We start from the raw sequence: 16,377 nt of genomic DNA, 5'->3' as shown, positions 1-16,377 counted from the left end.
CCTCAGAAGTCTTACTGAAGTAAATCTGGGCTGGAGTGCGAGGCAGGGAGGTCCCTTCATCTTTACTAACAGTGAATTAGTGAGCAGAACTCTGGAAGCCTTTTCTGTACCTGAATACATTCCATCCTCTGCCTCCTGCACCTCAGTGTCTTCATGGCTCCAGACAAACAGTGGAAGTTGGCCACCAGATCTTCCAAGTGCCAGAAGGAGCCTATACTCCTGTGGGCTCCAATCCACATAGTCTCAGTGATATTGATGGGAGTGCTCATTATGGATTGCAAACTGGAGCCCAGAAAAGGTCAACAACTTGTCCAAGGTCATGTAGCATCCAAACGGCAGCTCTGGGACTTATATGTAGCTTGTTTAGGCTCACGTTTGCTCCAAATTCAGTTTCTCCACCGCCCTGTGCTCTCAGTGTTGTCACTCCACTATCAGGTAGTACTAGATGAAAATCCCAAATTCTTGCAAACTTAACCTCTGAACTCCCATGTCAAGGGCAAAGTTGCCTATCCTAAGGGTCATTCTGTCAGTCTGATCAGGCAAATCTCTTTTTAAAAATACACATTAAAGCCAACTGACCCAGCCATCTTTTTGCAGAAATTGGTAAGCTGATCCTAAATTTGTGTGGAATTGAAGAGGCCCAGAATATCCAAAACAATCTGAAAAAGAACAAAGTTGGAGGACTCTCACTTTCTATTTCAAACTTACACCAAACTACAGGAATCAAAGCAGTGTTGTACTGACAGGAATAGTACCTAGATCCATGGACTAGTGCTGAGAGTCCGAAAAGAAAGCTCTGTTTCTGTGGTCAGTTCATATTTGACAGTGGTGCCAAGGCCATCCAATGGGGAAAGAATAGTTTCTTCAAAAGATGATTTTGGGACAGCTGACTATCCACATGCAGAAGAATGAATATGGATCCCTAACACAGCCGATAAGCAAAACCAACCCAATGTCAAAATGGATCAAAGGCCTAAACATAGGAATTATAACTACATAACCAGCTGAAACAGCTTTTGGGCACAAGGAGAAGAGACAGAAAAAAATATTGGAATAGTAGAAAGAAAAAAAATAGAATTATTAGTTATACTGGGAACATTGGAAAAATGGAAGGAAGGAAGAAAACAGACAAATGAGAAAGATGGAAAAGGTTTGATTATAAGGTAGAGAAGGACTTGGGCTGTATGTGGAGAGGGGATGGGAAGGCTGGTCAGGCAGCAGTAATCCCTGTGGGAGCCAGTGGTCATGAGAGGGAACCCGAAATAACCTTTTGTTGCTCAGGATGGCCCAACCTAGGGTGGATGGTGAAGCAGTCTGCACGTTGGCTCATGGTCACTGTCGACTAGGAACTGTAAGTCAGATTTTCTCTAGGATTTCAAAACTATTTTAACATTTCTCATCCTGTCTCAGCATACAGGTTGTTTAGTGTTTCAGGAGCCCAGTTAGTTACATCCTCTTGCCTTTCAGGCCCAGAGTTCAGGTGTTAACACTTTCAGTTTTACCATTTCTCATGGGCCTGTTTTGTAGAGTGAGTCCAGCAGATGGCGCCAGCATTCTCAAGACTTCAGATTCACTGCAACAGCACCACCCAGTAGAAATATGATGTAAGCTGTTTTCAGTTTTCTGGGAACCACATTAAAAAAGTGAAATTAATTTCACGATATACTGTATTTAATCCAGTATTTAAGCCAGTATATCCAAACTAGTTCAACTAGTTCAAATTTAATTATATTTAAAAATATCCAGATATTTTATATTTCTTTGCACACGAAGTTTTAAAAAATCTGTATATCCACCAGTGGTACATCTCAATTCAGATGTTAAATTTTCATCAGGAATACTTGGTCTATATTTGTATTTCTTAGAAAATACAGTGAAAAGGTAGATTCACACACCCAAGTTCTATACACACAAACATTTCTAAGTTTGCCAGTAACTGTATCAAATATCAGGGTTTTTTTTTTAATTTTTAATTTTTTATTAACATATAACATATTATTAGCCCCAGGGGTACAGGCAAATACCAGTTCTTAATACAATTTTACTTCCTTAGTCATACCACATTTCAGATACTCAGAAGACATGACGCTAGTGCTACCGTCCTGCATAGCACACCTCTGCATGATCTGTTTTTTATATGCTTTATGATCTGACTACACGTAATCCTCCCATTAGTAGCTAAAGGACTGATAAACATTTCTTCCAGTCATGCATTAAGCACTGAAGCTATTCTTACCGCAATGTTTAACTCGGAGGCAAGGAGTCATGAACTCTTCTGTCAGAAAACATGACCACACCTTACTCGTATCTTTGTAGAGCTAAGCGAAATGTTTTGGATCAGAAATTGCTTTGAATTATTTGTTTTCACTGTAATCTTTCCTCTAGGCCTTTGTGTGTTTTGATACAGTCCCTTTGAATTGGCTAAATAAATCATTTTGTTCGCTTGCAAAATTCCCGAAGGAGAAACTTTAAATCCATATACATGAGATTCCTGCTATGTTTAGCCATACATTTGCCAAAGACTTGTGGGATCATTTATTTCCTCTTAAAGCCACAGTGCAGCCTGCAGGATGGTTTTCAGCTAACCTTGTTGTGACATCGAGAGGAGGCAGTAGAATTTAGAATTTGGAACAGGGGTCAGTACTGGTCTTTACAGTTAATACAACATAGAGGAGCCACGCCATATGTGTTTCGTTTCTTTTTCAGCCAGTGAATTGAACTAAGTCAGTTATATGTCAGGCAGTTTGTGTAAAAAGCTATATGGCTAAGGTAAGTGATGATAATTAGAATTGTTGACCTGCTGGAAACAGAGAGAAAATGAAATCCCCAGGCCCTCCCGCCCAGCCTTTTTGAGCTGCCTTAGTGAGGCATTTAGCTAGTGTAGATTATGGACATCTAGCTTAATGTCTAATGTTTGGGGTTGGGGGTAGAGAATGATGTAATAGGTGTACATTATTGTGTAGGAAAACTGGAAGATTAATGAAATGAAGCAAGATGTTTTAATGAAAACCTGGCACTCAGGCCCAGTATTGATCTGTTACCATGTTTCTTAATAAATCCCGGGCTGCATTTATATACACATGCATACTAAGTGCATTTTGTCCAGTGATGGGAATGGTCAGATATATTTCTTCTTTGTCAACCTCAATTTAAACAGCTGCTTTCTCCACCACATTTCTAACTGCCACGTTCTTCCTGACTCTGAAGCTCACCTGCTTAGTGGCAGTTTTGCCTCGTGGTAAGTGTTTTCACTGGGGTACGTTGTTTTCTGTTTCTCTTTCTGAATGTTTTTAGCAGTGAAGCTTCCATGAACTTGAACTTGGGGGTAGTTATAGACACTTGACCCCTCTGCCCCTTATCCATCACCATACATACAGATTTCCCTGCCCTGCCCCACACCTCTCTATGCATGTTGTTCAGGATTGTTTGTGAAAACTAAAAACACAGAAGTACATCCTGTTCACAGCCCAGGTCTCCCAGGTCACAGGTACCTCTGAGAACAGTACTGCTGTCTTTATAGGGGACCCAGGATTGATTGTCTTCTTTTCAAAAATGAATTAACTTTTTAAAATCAAGGTTTAATTTTATATATAACATTAGTTTCAGTTGTACAACCTAATGACTTGATATTTGTATATATTACAAAGTGATCACTGTAATAAGTCTAGTTACCGCCCATCACCATACATACAGAATTCTTTTCTTGTGATGAGAACGTTTAAGATCTACTTGCTTAGCAACTTTCAGGTAGGCAATACAGTATTAACTATAGTCACCGTGCTGTACATTACACTTCCATTGCTTGTTTATTTTGTAACTGGAACTTTGCAGTTTCTGACTCCCTTCTACCCATTTTGCCTACTCCTGCCCCCTGTCTCCAGTGACCACCAGTTGGTTCTCTTTTTGTGAGCTTGGCTTTTTGGCTTTCTGGTTTTGGGGGTTTTCAGATTCCACTCATAAGAGAGATCATATGGTATTTGTCTTTGTCAGACTTCTTTCACTTAGCATAATGCCCTCATCCATGTTGGAAATGGTGAGATTTCCTTTTTTGTGGCTGTGTAATATTCCATTATAGCTATGAATCACATTGTCTTTATCCATTCATCCATCAGTGAACAATTAGGTTTCCTTCCTGTCTTGGCTCTTATAAATTATGCTGCAGTGAACATGGGGGTGCATATATCTTTTCCAGATGGTGTTTTTGTTTTCTTTGAATAAATACCCAGAAGTGGAATTCCTGGATCATACAGTAATTCTATTTTTAATTTTTTGAGGAACCTCCCTATTGGCTTCTATAGTGGCTGCACCAATTTACATTCCCAATAATGAGTGTACGAGGGTCCCAGTTTCTCCACATTCTCTCCAACACTTGTTATTTCTTGTCTTTTTTTTATGATAGTCATTCTAACAGGTGTGGGATGATATCCCATTGTGGTTTTTGATTGCATTTCCCTGATGATGAGGAATGTTGAACATTTTTTCATATTCACAAAAATCATCTTTACCTTAGAAGAGGCTTTATAGCTCTGCTTCCAATTATAATCTACATGAGTTTTAAGGGATGTGTGATCAATGTAAACATACCATTAAAAAAAATAATTTTATTTATTTATTTATTTGAGAGAGAATCAGAGAGAGAGCATGAGCAGGGAGGAGAGGGAGAAGCAGGCTCCCCGCTGAGCAGGGAGCCTGATGCAGGGATCAATTCCAGGACTCCAGGATCATGACCTGAGCCAAAGGCAGATGCTTAATCGACTGAGCCACCCAGGTGCCCCTAAAATAATGTTTTTAAAACTGAGCTGCTTAGATATTTTTTAAAAAGATTTTATTTATTTGACAGAGTGAGATCACAAGTAGACAGTCAGGAAGAGAGAGAGGGAAGCAGTCTCCTTGCTGAGCAGAGAGCCTGATGCAGGACTTGATCCCAGGACTTTGAGATCATGACCTGAGCCGAAGGCAGAGGCTTAACCCACTGAGCCACCCAGGCACCCTGCTCAGATATTTTTAATTGCTACCTAATAGTTCGTCAAATTAGTCTACATTGTTGTTAAACACGTCCTCAGTTGTTGGCTGACTGCATTATTTCACTATTAAGAATGAAGAGGCTATAAGTATCTTTTTGTTTGGCTCAACCAGCATTGATCTGTACTAAAGTAGCTTCTCTCCCTCTTTTAAACCTCCCTCCACCCCCGCCTGGCATTACTTTCAGGAGTGAGATCACTTGGTCAAAGGGATGATCATTTTTATGTTTCTTGATGGGTCTTGCTGGGAGACCCATCTTAATAAGGGCCTTTCGTGTCATGACAAATCTCCCTGGTGGAGGTTGCAAGTGGCCGGCAAGAATGCTGCTCCAGGATGAGGTGTGACCATGAGGTTTCAGTCTCCTGTATAAACCTTCCTTGGTGGCAGGCACTTAAGCTTAATCGTGTGTGGTGGCCCCCACTCTGCTTCCTGTCAGATCACTTCTCTCTCTAGCTCAGCCCTTCTCTCCTCCTCATCTGCTTAGAGAGCTCAAGCATCTGTCCAGAGCATGCTTTATGTACTGAACAACAGAAAGCACACTGTCTTCATTTTCCTAGTCCCATCTCCACTTCCTCATTGCACTGAACAAGGGCTCATTCTCCTGCCTGTCCTAGCCGACAGCTGGGCTTGCTCACAGACTGCAGGCATGCGGTTACATCTGCACTGCTTTCTGTCTTTACCAAAGCATTTCTGATTAAAACTATAGGGAGCCAGAAACTAGAGATAATAGCAAAGAAACCCAGGACCAAATGACCTGAGAGAGCTAAGTTTGATTTTGTTTTTAAGTATACAGTTATATGTACTTTTAAAAAAGTATTTTTTTATTTGAGAGAGAAAGAATATGCACAAGCTGTGGGGTGGGATTGGGCAGTGGGAGAGGGAGAAGCAGGCTCTCCACTGAGCAGGGAACTTGACTTGGGGCTCAATCCCAGGACCCTGGGATCATGATCTGAGCCAAAGGCAGATGCTTACTCAACTGAGCCACCCAGACATCCCCAGCTGTATGCATTTCTAAAAAGTATATTCTTGGGTCAGTGTCAGTAATGGGAGGGAAGGATGCCCTTTTCTTCTAAACCTATACCCAATGTCACCCCTCAGCTTCCTTCTAACTCCCAAGGCCTGTTCACAATTTCCCTACTTTTCACCCCTGTTCTGCATCCCTGGCAGTTTGCTGTGTCTGTGCTTGCTTGCTTGCTTGCTTTCTTTCTTTCTTTCTTTCTTTCTTTCTTTCTTTCTTTCTTTCTTTTTCTTTCTTCAACAGGCAGAGATCACAAGTAGGCAGAGGCAGACGGGGGTGGGGGGTGGGGGAGAAGCAGGCTCTCCGCGGAGCAGAGAGCCCTATGTGGGGCTCGATCCCAGGACTCTGGGATCATGACCTGAGCCGAAGGCAGAGGCTTTAACCCACTGAGCCACCCAGGCACCCGTCTGTGCTTTTTAAGTACCCTTCCAGGTGCACCAAAGACTGGGAGTCCCTCTTCACTGTAGGTAGAAATCAGGGTACTGTGGGTGCGGCCCCTCTCCTTGGCTAATGCCTACAGCAGCTGGGCTGCTCACACTCCCACTGCACTGCCAGCGCCTGGGAGGAGCACCCTAGAATACAGATGCGCCCTCTGTGTCCCGTCACCTGCAGGATGAAGTCCGGGATCATTGTCTCACAGCTGGCCCGGTTCTGCCCCTCCTGCTCCACACTAACCCACAGAATGCTCTGCTTGCTTCTTGCTCCCCAAACTTGCCAGTTTAGAGCCTCCACCTCGAGCAAGCGTTGTACCCACCACCTGGAATGTTCTCCTTTCCTTGTTCGCTAGTCTAACCTGTTTCTGGGTCAGTTTCTGTCATTTCCATTATGCAACCTTCTTCACGCACTCCAAATAATTTCCTTTTTCTATTTAACATTCACTGAGCACTTAACTGTGCTAGGCATTGTGCCAACTCTGTATAAGCATCGTCTCACTTAATTCCCACAATCTGGGGAGGTGGGGACTAGGGCCCTTGAGATCATCACAGAGATCAAGTTCCAAGCTCAAGGTCACATTGCCTGAGCTCTTAGCTGCCCAGCCACACTGCCTTCTCTGGACTTCCATTCTGCCTTGCAGAAAGCACTCTGACTTGTCATTGTAGCTTTGTGTGTGTGTGTTTCTCCTCTTGGATCTGTCCTCTGGGACAGAGCAGCCAGACAGAAAATGGAATGAAGGTGGCACTGGGCTGTGGTCATCTTCTATATGCTTTATAAACTTCTCACACAATCTTTTTATTCCTTTGTGGGAGGTGATTCTTGAAACTTCGCTTATGGCCATCTGCATGGGTCCATTAGGCTATTCATGGGACTTTGATGCCACAAATATTTTTCAGCTTCTGGTATATAGCAGCACTGTATTTAGTAATATAGACATTATAAGAGGGAGAGAAGACATGACCTCTGCCATCCAGTTGCAGAGATGAGATTTACCACATGGGATATAACTGGTGACTGAAGACAATACATTTGAATACTTGATCATATAACACATGCAAATTCTTCGGTAGGACATAAAAGACGTTTTGGCATCTGATTCGAGACCACTTTTCCAACTTTATCTGCTACTTTCCTGGAGACCCCAGGCATACTGATATGGTTTGCAGTTCTCTGAACCTACCATGCTTCAAGTGCCTCTGCTCCCTTGTACATCCCATTCCTTTTGCCTAGAATGACAACTTCTGCTCATCTTTTATAACCATCTTCAACGTTGCTTCTGTTAGACCTTTTTCTTTGTACATTTTTCTATAGTGTGACCCTTATCATATTGTCTATAAGTCAGTTTTGTAAGTCTGATGTGTCTGTTAAACATTGAGCTGCTTGAGGGCAAGGCCTGTGTCTCAGTGATGGAAAAATGAATGACAGAATTAAAATTGGATACATACAAAGGAGGGTAGGATGATGTTCCAACATGGCTGGTGGTCAGGAATCACCCCTGACTGCAAAGATAGAGATCCAAACAAAGGGGCTCATTCTCTCCTGTGAAACAACTTTAGAGGTAGGTAGCCAAGTGCTGGTGCAAGGGTGCTGCTGTGTCATCAGGAGCCCAGGCTCTGCTGCTCTGCTCAGCCACCTTCATGCGTGGCTTCCCTCTCCAAGCTAACTTCCTGGCTCTAAATGGCTGCTAGAGCTACAGCCACCTCATCCATTCCAACTGAGAGGAAAGAGAATGGCTGTGAGAAAAGAACAAAGTTCTGTCTGTGAAGGTAGCCTCCTTTAAAAACATGGCTCAGGGCCACACCTAGCAGCTCCACTTTCATCCCATAGGCCAGGATTTAGTCACATAAGCACCTCTAGCTGAATTTGAAGAGATATGTATATGGTGGTAAATACAGGTCTGGGCACCTGGGTGGTGCAGTTGGTTAAGTGTCCAACTCTTGGTTTCAGCTCAGGTTTCAATCTCAGGGTCATGAGATCAAGCCCCGTGTCTGGCTCTGCCCACTGTGGAGTCAGCTTGAGTTTCTCTCTCCCTTTCCCTCTGTCCCATTACCCCTACTGTCTGAAATAAATAAATCTTTAAAAAAATACAGGTAAATATGTTATAAATATAACAAATATTTATGTTGATTGTATTTATTATAGCACTTACATAATTAAATGTAAATGTAAGTAAATACATGATAATTATTTAATTTAAAATGACATTTCTTAAAAAAAAATCAGCTTTTAGATCCATAGTCTTTTCTCCAAAGAAGGTATAAATTGCTCCATAAACACATGAAAGGATGCTCACCTTTATTAGTCATTAAGGAAATGCAAATCAAAATCATGATGAGATACCACTTCACACCCTCTAGAATGGCTCTAGAATCAAAAAGACCTATAATAACAAGTGTTCACAAGGACATGGAGGAATTAGAAGCCGCCTACATTGCTGGGGGGACTATAAAATGGTATAGCCGCTTTGGAAACCAATCTGACAAGTCCCTCAAAAAATTAAGCACTGAGTTACCACACGACCCAGCTATTCCACTCCTAGTGTACAGCCAAAAGAATCGTGGTGAGGATGTCTGTCCACACAAAAACTTGTACAGGAATGCTCACAGTATTACTATTCATAATAGCCCCAAAGTGGAAGCAACCAAATTGTCCATCAAATAATGAATGGATCAACAAATTGTGGCATATCCACATAATGGGATATTATTCAGCTATAAAAATGAATGATGTAACTGACACATGCTCAACATGGATGAACCTCGGAAATATGCTGAGTGAAAGAAGCCAGTCACAAAAGACAACATAGTGTATGATTTCATGTATATGGAATGACCAGAACAGGCAAATCTATAGAGACAGAAACTAGATTAGTGGGTGCCTAGGAGTGATGAGGAATGTGGAGTGACTGCTAATGAATTTCTTTTGGGGGGTGATGAAAATGTTCTAAAATTAGATAGTGGTGTCCGTTGCAAAATTTTGAATATACTAAAAACCATTGTACACTTTATAAAAGGGGCGCATTGTGTGAATGATATGTGTGAATTATATCTCAATAAAACTGCTTTAGAAAGCTTTTATCTGTTTGGAAGATATATCTTCATAATTAACCTCAAAAGAAATGAACTGGTAGGGGGTGGGATGGGGAGGATTTCCTCAGACCAGTTAACATTTCAAGGACTGTATTTGTCTTCTCTTCATTGGAGTCCTGCCTTTAAAAAAAAAAAAAACAACTGCCCTTCTTGGTCAGGGTCAGATCCCTCTGGCTAGTCGCCCAGATGACTGAGATTCTGAGTGGTTTCTTTGTTCTACAGACTTATCATTTAAAAAATGAAGTATTTTTCTGAGACTCCAAAGCTGAGGAAAAGAGATGCTAGGAGGTCAGCAAATAGACATAGGAAGCCACTTATCTGGAAACCAGGATGTCAGAAGGGCTTGCTCTGTGGAACTCTTGTTCCTTGGAGATTTTGTTGCTGATAGATGGGCAGAGGCAGCTGAAGGGCTGTGAGGAAAAACTGTTTGGAAAGCTGTGCTGGCAGTCTGCACACAGGCAACTCCTGCCTGACCAGGAGTTCTGTATTGTCCTCAGGGAAATGGGAGAGAGAATAATCTTATCCTGGGTGGTCGCACCAGATCGTGCCTATGAACCTACTCTGCAAATGGGAGTGGTGCACCCCAGGGGTGAACTTGGAGTGGCTCCAGAGGACGCTGTTAAAAGGTGAAAGAATGAGGATTGTCTGACGGGAGAAGAGCACCATGGACATGGTGGGGAGTGGTTGTCAGGAGGGAAGGTAGAATTGACAGTGATAAGGCTGTGGTAATAAGGATTGTCAGAAAGCTGGCCAGCAGTCCTACCTCAGCTCTAAAGGCTGACACTATAAGACCCTCTAGTACATTCCTAGTTTGTCTTTGGGGCCATCTAAGTTAGACAGCAGGGACAACTGGCCTACACTGCATGGGAATGTCAGCAAAGGTGATTCCCTTAGGTCTGCCTTTCCTTCATGTTCTGGATTCTTTCTTTCCTTCCTTTTTTCTTTTTTTAAAGATTTTATTTATTTATTAATGTATTTATTTGAAAGAGCGTGCACACGCACATGAGTGAGGGAGGAGGAGAGGCAGAGGGATAAGCAGACTCTGCTCTGAGAGTGGACCCTGACATAGATAGGACTTAATCCCAGAACCCTGAGATCATGACCTGAGTTGAAACCAAGAGTCAGACGCTTAACTGACTGAGCGACCCAGACACCCCTGTGTTCTGGATTCTTGAGCACCTTTTGCAGAGTCTCATGTTCTCACAAAGCCCCTCAGGAACTAAAAGAAATAAATCATTTTTGTGTAATGCAAGACCAAGAAGTGACCTCACATTTTTGTCAGTGTAGTGATCCATTACTAAAGAATGTCCTTACAGGGCTCTTTTTGATCAGATAAATGAAACTTTCAGATCTGATTACAAAACCCTTGAAGTCTATTTGTGGATTTTCCCAGCCATTTTTGTGCTTATTAAATTGTGCTTCATACTCCCTTTCTTCAACCAGTGGTCTATTTTTTATATATATTAAGAAGACAAGAACAAAACACAGTCTAGGAATATGGCAGGGTAAAAACCACCAGAATACCTAATGGTATTCAGCTGACTCAGATATGATTATGCTTTCTGCTAACCCACATATGTCTACTTGATGAGCACTCAGAGCCCTCAAGAAGTTCCATTAAAATGGGAAAATATTTATTATATAGTTCATTGATTTTAAGGTACGTGTTTTTTCCATTTTAACATCTCTTAAATTGTGATATATCTTATAGTCAATGGCATCTTACATTGATTTTTTTTTCTATCTTGTAAGTTGGAGAATCTTACAATCAATTACATCAAATCTTGATTTGATGAAATGTGGCAAATATTAGTCATTGAATTGAGAGAATTTATATTCTCCTCATTCTTTCCCGTCTGCCTTTGGATGTACATGCTGAATAATCGCATGCCCATCCTTGCTTTGCCACCAGGAACTACCACATCACCGTCTTCCAGAGAGCCAATAAAACATCTTTTTTGTGTTTGCAGGTTTTAATTCATAGACCACAAGCAGATCTTCCACCCCCAGATCTCTGACTTTAAAAGGTACAGTGGAACCTTTCTCCTTTCCATTCTTGCAGCACCCCAGGGTTCCTCCTAGAGGTACTCAGTTTGTATGACTGTACCTGGAACCATTTCTGGAATCTGGTTATCTCCAAGGCCCTTCCCAAAGTAACCCACTAACGTGGGTTCATCTGATGTTGTCTCTGGGAAGAAAAAGGAGGAAGGACATCCCTTTGCCTTCCTGTGTGAGGAGGAGTCTTATTCTTCCTGGATAGGACCTGCTGGTTCAATGACCTATAAAGGCCATTTCATCACTTCCATTCTGTCTGTCTCCAAGTCTTCACCCTAGGTGAGAGCTGTCCCTTTTGTTTACCTCTCAAGGGGCTCTGACTTTCTATAGCTGCACGTCCATCTGGTCTGAGATGGACAGTATTACCTAGCAGGATGCACACTGTACCAACATGACTGACATCAAGAGCAACCGAGAATTGTACCAGCAGTACACAGCCTCGGCTCCCAGGCTGCTGGCCCGCATCTCCAGACTGCTCATCAGTTGCCGGAACGCAGGCATTTCTGTACCTAAGGGCATCAGGAACATCTTTGAGTTCACTTGGGAAGAACTCACTGCGGACCCCATGTTGCCTACCCCATCCAACATCGTGGGCCTAGAGATCAGCATTGGACCCCCACCCGTGGTGCTCATGGAATTAACCCCTGCACAGGCCCCTGTCCAGAAGAAGCCACCACCACCACCACCACCAGTACCACCACAGCAATTGCTACCCACATCCACTGGGTCAGCAAGGTTCACCCAGTCTCCCACCCGTGGCCACCTAGCACACTCTAGCCAGGAGACCCTGCACAGATTCCAGCGGCAGTCCATCCACCTCCTGACAGAACTGCTCACCCTGAAGATGAAGGCCATGGTGGAGTCTGTGTCTGGTAAGGCTGGCTCACCAAATTCTTCTCCATTTTGTCTGAGCCCAGAAGGATCTGCCCAGACCAATGTGTGTGTGTCCACCACAGCCATCCCAGACAGGTATCTAAGGATATTCTGGGGCTAGGTGGCAGCCATGGGTCTGCTGTAGGAATCCAACCCCTTCCCACAACCCCCTCAGGAGTCATCCTCCCACCCCTTTCTGTTCTCCAGTTTTCCATCCCATTTCCTCAACATTGCTGAATCCAGACTGGAAGGTAGGCTGTGGAGAACAGTGTGAGGCCAGAAGTACTGAAGAGTGAGTTGTAGAAATGATGCAGCGGTGGAAGAGAGGAAGCACCCAGGAGGAGGGGGTAAATTGAGAGGACTAATTAGTGGTTAGCAAGATCATCCATGGCAAGGGTATAACCCCAAGATCAAGGAGGGGAAATAAAGCCATACCAGTAACTGAGCCTTCTAGATATTTCTAGAGGCTTCTAGATGTTATTTTACATACTAATGGCATCAGTGCCCTGGTCTGTGGGTAAGGAAGAAAGAAGGGTAAGCAGGGGAAGAGAGCAAAATACCACCTGACAGGTTTGGAGAGGTCAAGACCTTCCATTAGGAAGACCCTTATACTTGCTTACCCTAGAGTAGATCTTCCATCTACCGTTATTTCCTTGGCCATTTACAGAGGTCCTTTCCTGGAAGCATTGGCCCCATGTGAGAGGAAAATGAGTTGCTTCAATGATTCTTTTAGTAGGTGCCAATCCCCTGGATATCACAAGGCGCTTTGTGGAGGCCAGCCAGCTCCTCCACCTCAATGCCAAGGAGATGGCTTTTGACTATCTGATCGGCACAATGGGAAGAAGTAGCCGGAGTGTTGGACAGATGGGGAAAGGTAGGTACCCAAGCTTCAGCCATTAGGTGGAAGTTCAAATAGTGCCAATAAGAATGCAAGATAGAAAGGTCAGATCACCATTTCAAACATTTGACCTCTCCAGAAGTTGAGGTGGGTTCTTAAACAGAGAGATTCTAGAGCAACAGAGATTCTTAAATGCTGTAATTGAGTATGTAAAATGGTGCAGTTCCCCTGGAGAGCAGCTTGATGGTATCTGCAAGGCGGGAGATGATCTAGCATCTTATAGCCCAGCAATTTCTCTTCTAAGTCATCCCCTAGAGCTGTGCTTTTCAAACTCTCTGTGGTGAAGGACCAATCTGTAAAATTGCGAATCTCATGTGGATTGACCTTTTCAAAAATATGATGTCACAGTAATGTCAGATTACCACCAAGTTTTCTAAATGTTTACTCTTAATTTTTGAGCTCATCTGGTCATGGCCTGGTGTGGATTCACAGCAGTCCACTGGCCACACTTGAGAGTCACATTTGGCACACGTGCAAGTCATACCAAATGTTTATTGCAGAACTGCTTAGAATGGCAAGGAAAATAAAATTGGAAGCATTCTAAATGTCCCTCGACAGGAGAAATACAAATGATAATCTGTTTAGACAATGGAACATAGTGAGCAGTAAAAACCAAGCACTTGTAAAGCATGGGGACTGTAGACAATAATACTGTAATAACTTTACATGGTGACAAGTGGTGACTACACTTACTGTGATGAACATTTTTAAATAAATATATTTTTAAAGTAATATTTACACCTGATGTGGGGCTCAAACTCATGACCCCAAGATTAAGAGTCACACACATCACCAATTAAGCTGGCAGGGTGCCCCCCTGGAGCATTTTGTAATGTACATAAATATCGAATCACTATATTGTACAGCTGAAACTAATAGTGTATGTGAACTGTACTTCAATTAAAAAGAAAATAATAAAAACCAAAACCAGAACTAAAACACAGAGATCAATATAGTTAAATCTCAACAAATAGTGTTAAGCAAGTAAAGCAAGTTTTAGAAAGATACATTTGGTATAATACTATTTAAATAAAAATTTAAAAATAAGTAACATTGCATATGAGTACATTATGCAAAGTGTAAGTATAAAAGCGTGAAGGGGATTGCTAGGCGCAAAGTTGGAGGAAGTGTGCTCTGGAGAAGGGTGAAGGGGAACAGGATCTGGAAGACACAGCCATTCGGTCCTGTCTAATGTAGCTCTTAGGTGTGATGTGTGCTGACAGCCCAAGCAGTTGGAGATATGCATGTAACTTCCGACTCACCCAAAACTCAACTACTAATAGCCTGCTATTGACTGGAAGTCTTATTGATAACATCAACATGTTTGATTAACACGAACTTTGTATGTGTGTGTACCATACATTGTTTTCTTACAATAAAGTAAACTAGAGAATAGAGGATGTCATTAAAAAATACCTAAGGAATAGAGGGGTGCCTGGGTGGCTCAGTGGGTTAAAGCCTCTGCCTTCGGCTCAGGTCATGATCCCAGGGTCCTGGGATCGAGCCCTACATCGGGGGTCTTTGCTCAGCAGGGAGCCTGCTTCCTCCTCTCTCTGCCTGCTTCTCTGCCTACTTGTGATCTCTGTCAAATAAACAAATAAAATCTTAAAAAAAAACCCTAAGGAATAGAAAATACATTTACAGTACTTAACCATTTTTATCAGAAAAAAATTTGAATATAAGTGAACCCACACAGTTCAAAACCCATGTTGTTCAAAGGTTCATTTTGAATGCCTAAAAATCATGCTCACTGTTAGGAGGTTTTGTGGGGAAGCAAAAAACATTTTATCTCATCACCATTCACCCTTACCTTCCCACCTAGCATCTCTCCCTGTCCACTGGATGTTGTCAGGATTCCCTGGATGGTCAGAGGCTCAACATCTGATAATATATATGTGCAGTACAAATAAATGGCACAGTAAAATTGCCATCCTTGGGGGAAAAATGAGCTTCATGAGGTCAGTGGAAGTGATGTTGGGAAGCTGCTCAGCTCCCACGCAGAGCCTCTGATGCTGCCTCAGTGGAGCAGAACTAGTCAACTGCTGGAGACAGGAAGCTTGTCTGGGGCAGTGACCCCATGGAAAAAGGATGATTCGGTTATCAAAGGGTTAAAAATAAAAGCTGATAAAGGGGGGCACCTGGTGGCTCAGTCGGTTAAGGTTAAGGCTTACCTTAACCTTCTGCCTTCAGCTCAGGGTTTTGGAATCAAGCTGGAGTGTGGCTCCCTGCTCAGCGGGGAGCCTGCTTCTCCCTCTGTCTCTGCCCCTGCTTGTGCACTCTCTGTCTCTCTTGCAAATGAATAAATAAAATTTTTTATTTTTTAATTTTTATTTATTATTTTTTTAAGATTTTATTTATTTATTTGACAAAGAGAGAGATCACAAGTAGGCAGAGAGGCAGGCTGGGGGTGGCGGGGGGAAGCAGGCTCCCTGCTGAGCAGAGAGCCCAATGTGGGACTCTATTCCAGGGACCCTGAGATCTGACCTGAGCCGAAGACAGTGGCTTAACCACTGAGCCACCCAGGTGTCCCGGATAAATAAAATTTTTTACCTTTGGATATTTTTGCAAAGGCAAATATGGAGGGACTTGCGTTTTATTGCTCTATTGTATTTATTTTTCAGGAAAAAAAAACCACCCCACCTCAAAAAAATGACACAGTCATTTTTATTGCTTTAAAGAATTAGTGTGTGTTTATAGTACCAATAAAATTTTGTTAAATACAAGGTAAAATAAAATTATTTTGACAACATTTTTTTGAGAGAGAGAGCGTATGTGAGCATGGGAGGAGGGGTAGAAGGAGAAAGGAAAGAGAGAATCCCAAGCCGACTCCATGCCTAGCGCAGAGCAGGACTCAGGGCTTGATTACGAGATTGATTACTCAGGGCTATGATTCCGAGAATCATGACCTGAGCTGAAATCAGGAGTTGGACACTAAACAGGTGCCTCTATTTTGATAACTTCTGTGTTTTTTGAGCCTCAATCTAAGT

At 42.6% G+C, this 16,377-nt stretch overlaps 1 protein-coding gene across 1 annotated transcript in view; it reads left to right on the top strand.

Annotated features, from left to right (window-relative positions):
- The first annotated feature begins 12,010 nt into the window (after nucleotides 1-12,010).
- Nucleotides 12,011-16,377, top strand: part of C2H3orf20 (chromosome 2 C3orf20 homolog) — a 74,770-nt gene continuing 70,403 nt past the window's right edge. Inside the window, exons 1-2 of the mRNA XM_059388297.1 lie at nucleotides 12,011-12,491; nucleotides 13,226-13,366. Of these exons, the coding sequence (XP_059244280.1) occupies nucleotides 12,011-12,491; nucleotides 13,226-13,366 (622 nt within the window). The remainder of the gene's footprint in view (nucleotides 12,492-13,225; nucleotides 13,367-16,377) is intronic.

This window comes from Mustela nigripes, chromosome 2, assembly GCF_022355385.1.
Source record: "Mustela nigripes isolate SB6536 chromosome 2, MUSNIG.SB6536, whole genome shotgun sequence".
In the NCBI taxonomy this organism is placed as follows: Eukaryota; Metazoa; Chordata; class Mammalia; order Carnivora; family Mustelidae; genus Mustela; species Mustela nigripes.
The sequence above is the reverse complement of the archived record's forward strand: the minus strand, read 5'-3'. Positions and strand labels throughout refer to the sequence as shown.